Genomic DNA, 9868 nt, shown 5'->3' with positions numbered 1-9868 from the left:
CTGCTCAAAGCAGTGTCCTGATGGAGCGTAGGAGGAAAAACCTCCAAGATCACTGACTTACGGGCTCTATCTGCACTTGGAGATCTATCCAGTAAAGTACTTCCTACTGAGGCTATCTGACAAACTTGTCCAAAATCCCCTTGTACCTACCTGACTCTCCACTGACAGCAAGCGGTACCCTTAAAGGCTACTGCAAAATTTCTGCTTATGGCCAGGAAAACAGTTGCAACTTGTTGATTCCTTCCCGCTCTGCGCCACAGAAAGACGAGCTGCCATGTCCTGTGTGAGTTGCTATTTTGGCATCTTGGAAAGGAAACTGCAGCTGAAAGCGTTGCTCTGAGCTGCTCTATGGAGGATGAAGGCGGAGAGGACAGTAGTTGAGTTTGCAGCAGAGGAGTAGGGAAGGATGTGACTGTATGGCTAGCCAAGACTAAGAGGAAGGGGTTTGTGAGCACTTGCAGCTTGCTGAAAATCCAAGAGCAGAGCTGAGCCAGTGGAGCCCTTGGACAGCAAGCCACAACAGCTGTCTTCCCAAAGCTCCCCCAAAACATACTGAAGCGGGCATGCTTGAAGGGGATGTGCTCCACCCCTGAAATCACAAGTGAGAAGAGAAACCCTAACCATTTTGCTGAGCGTAGAGGAACATGGGGCAGGGAGAGGGACAAGTCACAAGAGGAGGATAGTGCAACCTCAGCTTATTGGGTTTGTATCAGAAATCATCACCCACTGCTCCAGCCTGACCCTGGCAGAGCCCAGGACCGCAGCCACGGGTCCTGCGTCAAGCCCGTAACTCAGCGGTGCATTGCGGGGTGTCTTCTAGAAAACATTCCGGTCTGCAGTAAATTCTCCAGGACACTGTTACCTCCCTGGGCACCTGGTCCTGCCAGAGAAAGAAAGAGCAGGGTCATTGATCTGTCCGACTTTGGTGAAAATGAGAGTGAGCAAAACACTCGTAGGAAATTATAACCCCATGGTCTTTTCTGGTATCCTATGAGAAAAGATTGATGGCAGTGTGATCTCTGGCAATGCGATCCCCAGCACTGCGTGGAAGAGGAGGAAGAGCTTCAGCAAGCTCCCTCCAAAAAGCACAGGAGAAATTAGATCAAAGTAACCCCCATCACCCCTAAAACACAAAGACAGGGGGGACACCACCATAGATTCAGTGTTACGGCATCCGATTCCTGTCCGGCGCTCTGAGAGGGTGAACTGCTCCCTTTAAAGTTGGGGGCATTTCTAGAGGCAGTGGCGGGGGTCCAGAAGAGCCAAGGGGTACTGGAAGTCGGTCCCTTTATTGGGTTTAACAGCTCCCGGATCATCTCCTCCCTTCACCCAAAATCAACAGAAATGCACACATGAAATTTATACCTCCCTGAACAATGTTAACTGCAAATGGTACTAATTAGCGCTCCCCTAAATGGCTGTGATTAGTTTACCAGCTGATGGAATATTTACTCTAGAATTTTTTTAAAAAAAAAAAAAAAAAACAACAACGCAACACAGACACCAAACGCTATTTATTTATTTATTTTACAAATTCCTGCCGCTGGTCGTGCTGAAAATGTGACTCACGGAGTGGGAGCTGAAACTGGAGTGGCTCTTCGACTGAAAAACAGATTAAAGCACAGGAAACACAGCTTGCGAGAACAGGCAGGCGCTTCAAAAGCCATTTGCAACACCAAGTTAACAAATAACGCTGGGCTCCAAGTATGATAAATTAACAATTTTAAAATAATACAACTTCCCCCTCCCCGTCGCCTTGCAAGAGCGGTTTTTCCGTGATGCTCCGCCAGCTCTTCTCCACATCATCGCTTTTGCCAAACTGGTAGGTTCCAGTTCGGTCATAAATTGCTCGATGTCGGACGTGCAGTAAAACGGAGGTGACGGATGTCCCTCGGCTTTCCCTGCCCTGGCGTTTTGGAAGGCGAATCCTTTATAGAGCTCTGGGAACCTCCGCTCCCATCGCTAATCCGCGCCTGCCTCCCCTTGGACAGGCCTGGCCACTTCCTTTCCCAACAAACCTCTTTTTTTTTTTTTTTCCTTTTTTTTTTTTTTTTTTCTTCCCCCCTCTCCCCTGCTTGTTTGCTTTTCAGAAAGCTGATTCAGCCTTAAAGCCGAGCGGGTTGCAACGCCCGGCAGCAGCGTTTTGCATTCTGCCCCCGCTGCCTGCGAGAAAGGCGAATAAACTGCCATGTAATCGCTCGTTTGCAGCCAGGATGAGCCCTTATTTTTATTATTTTATATTTGGGGGGGGGGGGGGGGGGCTTTTTTTCCTGTCAGCCCAGCCTCAGAAAGGCGAAGGTGGACAACGGCTAACGGGGAGCTGCTGGGGGGGCCCAGGGTTGCATTTCACAGGCACTATCCATCTTTGATCAGCCCCCAATGAGGGGGCGAGCAGGGCCGGACCCGTTCCTGGGGGTTTTCGCAGGGGTCCCCAGGGTGAGGGGGTGGGCCGGGATGGGGTGATGGGGTGCTGGGGTGCACCCTCCTTTGAGGGGGGCTGAGGGTGGTTTTGGGAGCCAGGTCAGTGCTGGCGGTGGAAGATGGACGCTGGAGAGGGGGTGAAGAACTGGGGAGGGGTGCATGGGCACCATGATGGGGGGGGGGGGCAAGTCAACCTCTGCTCCCCTGAGGGGGAAATGCCCCCAGGCCTGCCCTGACCCCCCCCTTGTGCTTACAGCCCCCCCTTTGCCCTGACCCCCACATCTGTCCATACCCCAAGGCTGCATCTGACCCCACCTCATACCTGCTGCCCCCCCCCGGACCCCCCCCAGGCATCCTGACATCATGGTCCATCCTGACCCTCAGGGCCTACTGACCCCCCCCCCCCCCTCCTTGTACCTGCTGCCCCCCGGCCCCTCCCATGGCCCCCTCAGAGCAGGCCCCGCCCCCTCCCTAAGCCCCGCCCCTGCCGACCTTCCCCCCCCTCTACCACCACCCCCACCCCCCCTCCCCGCGCTGACCTGCCCTCCCCGCCCCTCCCCCCCGCCCTCTCCGCCGCCGTGCAAATCTCGCGAGACGCCGCGCGCTTTCACTAGTGTGTGTGCACCAATCGATCCGGGCCGGGCCGGGCCCAGCGCCGCGGGGAGGGGGCGAGCACCGGCCCCGGCACCTGCCCGCGCCCCGCCGCGCCCCCCCCCTCCCTTCCCCACGGGAGGCGAAGGGGTCCCCGCAGCCCCGTGGGTCCCCCCGTCGTCGCCGTCCCCCCCCCCCAACTCGCTCTCCCCACCTGCCCGGGCGCCGCCGCCCGCCGAGCCCTCCCTCGGGCCTTTGTCCTGCCGGCGAGGCCTTGCGGCTGCCGCCGGCCTGCGCGCACCCCGGCCCGCGCTAGGTTTCTTACGCGAGGCCGAGGATCCGCGGCCTAGCCGTCCCTTCTCGCTCCCTCCACACCCGCCCCGTCTACCTTCCCCGCCCCGCAGCCGGCGAGGGGCGAGCCCCCCCACCTTCCTTCTCCCCCCCCCCCTCCTCCGCCCTTCTCCCCCGCGTGGAGCCCGGGTGCCCGCAGCAGCGGCGGCGGCGCCTGGCTCACGAGAGGCCGCGGAGCCGCCCCTGGCCTCCCCCTCCCGCCCGTGCCGCCGCTGCCGCCGCCGCAGCAGGTTCCCTCCCTCCCTCCTCCTCCTCCTCCTCCTCCTCCTCCTCCTCCTCCTCCTGCTCCTGCCCCCGGCGGCGGCGGGATCCGAGCGGTGCCCGGGGAGCGCTCGGCCCGGGCAGGAGGGGAGAGGAGCGGCGGGGCGGCGGCAGGAGCAGCAGCGGTAGCAGCGCCAGGTGAGAGAGCCCGGGGGCGGCGGGGGAAGCGCGGGGACCCCCTTCGCCTCCTTCCCCGGCGTCGGGCCTGCCCGAGGCCGCCCCGGGGGTGGCGGGGCCGGGGTTGGGGTTGGGGAGGGTGGGGGGGGGGGGGTAAGCCGGGCAGCGACTCCGGGCCGCGGTGGAGGCGGGGGGCGGAGGCTGTTAGACGCTGCCCGACCGCTGGCTGCGGCGGGGCCGGGCCGGGGTCACGGCGGAAGGGCCCGAGGCCTGTGCCCCGAGGCGGCGGGAGCGAGGCCTGGGCCGCGGGTGCCCGCCTCGCCGGGGCACGGTGCAGCGCAGGCCCCGCGGGCTCGCAGCGCGGCCCGACCCGGGTTAGGGGGGTGTTGGGGGGGGGGGGTAAGAGCGGGGCGGGGGTGGGGGGGGGGGGCGTCGGGCTGGCCCGGGGGAGCGCGGAGGCTGCGGGCCGGCGGGGGAGGTGAAGGGGTGGGCACGGCCTGTGAATCCCCGGCCTGGGAGTTGAGGCGGTGCTGCCTGGGGTGCCGGGGAGGAGGAGGAGGAGGCAGGCCGAGGCGGTGCAGCAGCTGGCAGCGGGGCAAGGCTGCTCACTCACCGGCTTATTTTCAAACGCGTGCCTCTGTTTCCCGAGCGGGGAGGGAGGGTGGGAGAGAGGTGCTGAAAATCACCCCGGAAAGGAGTCGGGGAGGGCAGGGAGGGAATGCCATCCCCTGCTGGGAGGGATTGCGGGGGGGGGGGGTGTCCAGGGCAGTCCCAGGCCCCGGGAGGGAGCTCGGCCCTGCGGTGGGGTGCTGGGGGGCAAAAGGCTCGGGAACTTGTGGCAGTCCCGTCCCCAGACCGGCATCCCGGGGTGGGGATGCGATCCCCTCCCGGATGGTCGCCCTGTGCCCCGTAATGGGGGAGAGACCTGGGAGTACTTTAACATCTTTGCGTTCATGGCTTGTCTGTCATTTTCCTCGGTGCACAGATTTCCTGTTTTGAAAACTAGGCTGATAGCTTTGTTGGGGTTTTAAAGCCTGTAGTAGAAATAGGGCTCTCTTATAGCCGCATTTAGTATCCCATTAGTTTTTGAGGCTTGTTAGTGATTTGGGAGAGCAGTTGTAAATGCCCCCGGATGGATTCACTTTGCCCCCTGTAACTTGGATCTGCAGCGTTTGGAGGAAATGGCAGGGACAAAATGGACAGTTAATAAAAGGAACAATTGTATACTGCCTATTCTAGAGGGCACTTGCTGCCCTTCAAGAACTTTCCTCATCGCATATGCTCTTTATACAGCAAATCTTTATCTTCTGTCTCTTTTTTTCTACCTTCGTCCAGAAAATGAAACTGGAACAGACATTTCTGGAAATGAACTTGATTGGTGCAGTTGGGAAGATGTGATTCACAGTTATAATGAACATTGAAATTTGTCCCATTTTTTCGCAGTTCAGTATTCAAATTGTCTATCTCCTGATTTTTTTACCTGTTTACACAACTATGCTTTTTTTTTTTTTTTTTAACCCTTCAAATAATGGCATCTGTTGTGTTGGATTGCCAAGAGATACCCCAGGTACATCCAGTATGTAGAAGCAGCTGTTATGCTAGAGGTATCTGATGCTTTACTCCATACAGTAAAAGGTTTAAACGAGCGTTATTTTCTTCTTATAATCCCTTTCTGTGCTTGGAAGAACCAAAGCTGTTGTCAGTGAAATCTGGAGTTCGGGGAGATCTAGTATTTCCAGGATTGGCCAAAAATAAATTATGGGGTAAAGAATGTTGCTTTTTTTTTTCTCCTAGTCATGCAGCACAGATGAAAAGCTCTGAAGCTTTTAGTCATAACACTCTGGTCCCATGTTTTCCTTTTAATAAAGCATCCAGTGGGAGAATGTGGCATAATTGGTTTCTTGGATTTAGAGATCTTGAAATGGCTGGTACAACAGATAGAAAAGGAGACTCTCCAGCAGGGTTATGGTTTAAATACAGTAATATGGTGGCAGAGTCATGTTATTATTGCATGGTAATCTTGCATTTCTCTTGCAAGAAAATGCTTTCTGCATGGTTAAGCTGCAGAACAGGGACTTTCGAGTCTTGTCAGTGGCACAGAATATTAAATCTCTCTCCTTTCCTTGCATTGCATAATCTGAGTGTTCTTCTCCCACAGCAGCAGAAATGATGGAAGAATTGCATAGCCTGGACCCACGAAGGCAGGAACTATTGGAGGCCAGGTTCACTGGCGTCGGGGTTGCTAAGGTGAGTATAAGTACCTTTGGTAACGGGCATGACTGCTTATCCATCCTGCGCTGCACTTTGGTTTTTTAATTTCTACATTAATAATTTTGCTTTGCTAGCAGTTTTGTATCAATAGTTGTGTTTTGACCACTAATTTGCTTGCAGTATGTTTAAGAGGAATGAAAATGGGATCTCTATGAGCAGATGTTTTGCTATACAGAAGACTTTGGGTTCCAGTTAAGTTCCTGGGAGTTGCTCCATCTTAAGGTAGCATGTACGCCCCCAAAAAAACTGTGACAACTTTGTCTTTGGAAGTGGGAATCTCATCTGTCTCTTCCTTTCTCCAAGAATGCATTTGAGAACTGAATTAGATCTCAAGTTTACTGCGTTTGATACAGCATGTAACCAGACTTAATATACTCGGGAATTTGTTCAGTTCTTTGTGGGTGCAGTGTGCTAAAATTGTGTACTCGGTCGCATAGAACACACACACAAAAAGTATTTGAAGGTAAGCTCTCCTATATCTGTGATCCACAACCTGCTAGTAAAATCCCATCTTTGTCCTCACGTACAACTTCGTAACTGTTCAGTAGCTGCCTTTCTTGAGTGAGGCACTTAAATCATTGTGTGGTTGCTTCACATACTAGCATTAAGCTGTTAGTTCTCCAGATGTTGTTGGTAGTGTTAAATTAATAGTCTCTCTGAGCAATGAAATGGTGGCAGAACTCATCTGAAACTAGGTCAGTGATAAGGAGTTTACTTTTGAGGAAGATACTGAGTTTTGGACAACATCAAGGTAGATGGTAAAACAACATATTATTGCTAGATAATTTTCAGAAACCTCTTAGAATTATTTTGAGAAGAAACTTTGTACATGCTGTATTTCTTAGAAAAATTCAAAGCAAATCAAAACTTGAAAAAGGGTTTAGTTTGAGTTCATACTTTTCTCTCTGATCTGTACTTCAGCCAGGACTCAAACAAGGTTAAGTCTTGGAAGGGAGCGTTGAGTAAGTAAAATGTTCAGCTGTAAGGTAGTGTAGTGAGGAAGACTTAACACTTGAAGTTGTTAAGGGGTAACAATTTCGGTTACTGAAGTAAGAGTGTGGGGTTTTTTTGATCTTTTCACCCACTCTTAAGCTTTTTTTTTTTTAATCTTAAGACTTTTACTAGCATAAAAGTTTATGGTATGTAATGTATTTATGATCTTGAAAGACTTGTTTCATACAACATTACAACTTTTTATGTACTTTTTCATCTGTTTCTTGCCTCTTCTCCCCATGTATGTCACTTTAGCATCTTTAGCTGTACCAGTCTAGGTAAAGCCAAACAACTTTCTAGAATAGCTAAGACTTAGAAGTTTAAATGCTGTTGTTGCTTTAAAACAGTGCCAGCATATTCAGTGCTCACAAAGAATGTTAGGAACTATTCCTATTAAAGGAATAACCTTTTAAGAGATACAGGAAAGCAAGTCTTAATTACATTTTCAATACATTTGGAGCAGAAAGTACACGCCCTTTCTCTGTATGGGTGAATATTGAAAACTCATTTTTGTTTCTAAAGCAAATGCCTCATTTCTTGGAGGCTTTGCTTTGAACAAAGCTGTTCTGTTACTGAGTTTTATTTTTACGTTTAGTTATGCAGTATAGTGTTTTACTTTGTACTAGTCAGTAAACTGTTAAAGTGCATTACACTTATTTCAAGCAATATATATTTATTTACTTGCATACTTGCTAATTTGCAATAGGTCAGCCAACCATTGATATGAATTAGCATGACTCTACTATGTTGCAGCAAATCTTGGTTGCAATATTAATCTCAGATACTACATTCCCTCCCAGGTTGGTGCTTCAAATTCCCTCCCTACCCCCCCAAGTCTCCGTCCGTCATGCTCCGCACTGGCATTGGTAGGTCATTGTCTTAAAGGGAATATATTGGGAAAGCTGTGATACAATTTGTATGATTCAACTAAGATTTTTAGCTCTCTCCAATTAAATGTTTAAGGAAAGCTACATAGAGTAAGTTAGTGCCATCTAGTGGGACCGGGACTGGCACATCCTCCTGGGATAGAAGGTATTCTGTTGCTGTTTATTGCATAAAAGGAAGAAATGTCATCTTAGATGCTCTCCTATTGGGTGAAGGCAGCAGGCAGTTGTAACTGAGCTTCCTGCCTTCCACTGACTGGGTGTATCACTTAGTGTGTTTGGTTAGGTTTCTTTAATGTTTAAAAATACAGGGTGTATTTTGGACCTGCATAAAACTAATGCACTAGTTTACATCCTTAATAAAACTGCAGCTTTAAAGCCCACTTTCCCTCCATGTTTGCAAGTAAAGAACTGTACGTGTTTCTGAGAAATGAGTAAGACTAAGCTGATCTACAATAAATTTTTAGGCTGGAAACTAGAAGAAAAGCTTCTAGCCATCAGAGTCATGGGATTCTGGAAGAGCTTTCCAGTAACAGTAGTAGAGGACAGAAATCCTAAACTGTTTTGGAAACAGCTGTGTGCTGTCACCTCCTGTGGTAGCTGAAGGCACAACCCAGTGACCAAGGTCATCTGCAGTCCCAAATGCCTCAAAATTCTGTTGCAAGTCTGTGATGAATTATCTCACTTAGTAGCAGGAGAATATATTTCTCTAGAAGCTTGGAGTTAATACATGGAATTAAATTTATGAGCAAGGAATGTTTCTAGGCAACTGTTATACTCATGTGGTTCATCCAGGTCACTAGATAGCTTCAAAAAGCCAGTGATACTTTAGATGTCTATTCTTGCCATATGGTAAAGTGCCATTCTTCCCCAAATCTGCAAAGCAAGTCCTTGAATTAACACATGACTATCTGACACCTACCAGTATTCCTGCTCATTTAGCTCCCGTTTATGTTTACTTACTAAGGGAAATCTAAGCCATTCACTTGAGGCATTATTCTGACTAGTAATCTCGGACATCTTCCTTGGGTCAGTAGGTACAGAAGACAAAATGTAGTTTGCTTCTCTAGATAACATTGTTTAATTTTGTCTGTTCTCATCTTCTGCCTCCCTTCCCCCTGTCTGGGTGCTGCCTTTAAGATATCGGGTGGGTTAACTCCAAAGGATTTGTGTCATTTCCACAGACTTTTCCTGGATAAGAATTGGAATAGGTAATTGTGATGGGTGAATCTCTGTTTGCATATGGCTTGTCTCAGGCTTAACCGGGGCGGATCATCACAGCCGCATGCATATCTTCTACAAGTTTGCTCTTTAAAAGATCTTCAAACGAAGTTGTGTGTGCCACTTTATTATAGCTAAACTAAAAAGGCTGAAGTATTTCTAGAGAGAGTAACCTTCTCTGTCGTGCTGTAAGAATCTTGTAGATCCAGATGACTGTGCTAGAACTGAAGAAGTATTGGTCTTGGTGGTAGCTACTGCTCCCTTTCTGCCTCTTTGAGGTATCGCGAAGAAGGAAATGAAAATGACCTGAAGAGTGCCACTGAGGCTGCAGAACATCTGCCTCCAAAAAGAGAATTGCTCATAAAAACGAACAGCATTTACTTATATTATTTTTGGTTTTTACCCTTTGTCTGTCACTCTAGCAGTCTTGATCGGTTCAGTAACACCAGTTGAGTGGTCTACTTAACAGCATTTTTAGCAGCAAAGTTACCTAGTTGAGAATTTGTGTTTGAGAATAATCATGTCTTCCTTGGAGGGAAGTGGTGCTGCATAGCGATGGTCCTTAACAGGTGTCACATGCCACCAGAAGAACTAGTTTAATAAGAGTTTCAAAACTTAAAATTGAATTTATTAGCTGCCACAGAATGTGCTAGGACTTTATGCCAGATACTTGAAAATTGTTTGGCTGCTTCTGTGTGCAACATTACTTATTTCAAATGTGTTGTCTGGCTACTAGAGCCCAGAAATAATTGCCAGAC

At 49.9% G+C, this 9868-nt stretch overlaps 1 protein-coding gene across 8 annotated transcripts in view; it reads left to right on the top strand.

The window, feature by feature from the left end:
- The first annotated feature begins 3212 nt into the window (after positions 1-3212).
- The window catches only part of TLK2 (tousled like kinase 2), a 44478-nt gene continuing 37822 nt past the window's right edge, over positions 3213-9868 (top strand). For 3 of the 8 annotated variants that reach the window (XM_069786720.1, XM_069786719.1, XM_069786712.1), the window contains exons 1-3: positions 3213-3762; positions 5900-5988; positions 7806-7871. In XM_069786720.1, coding sequence (XP_069642821.1) covers positions 5908-5988; positions 7806-7871 — 147 coding nt within the window. In that variant the 5' untranslated portion in view covers positions 3213-3762; positions 5900-5907. Of the gene's footprint in view, positions 3763-3975; positions 4116-5899; positions 5989-7805; positions 7872-9868 lie in introns of those variants that run through there. The other 5 variants (XM_069786713.1, XM_069786714.1, XM_069786716.1 and 2 more) reach the window with 5 other exon arrangements.

This window comes from Haliaeetus albicilla, chromosome 7 (genome assembly GCF_947461875.1).
Source record: "Haliaeetus albicilla chromosome 7, bHalAlb1.1, whole genome shotgun sequence".
Taxonomy (NCBI): Eukaryota; Metazoa; Chordata; class Aves; order Accipitriformes; family Accipitridae; genus Haliaeetus; species Haliaeetus albicilla.
This window is presented reverse-complemented; position numbering and strand designations above follow the sequence as displayed.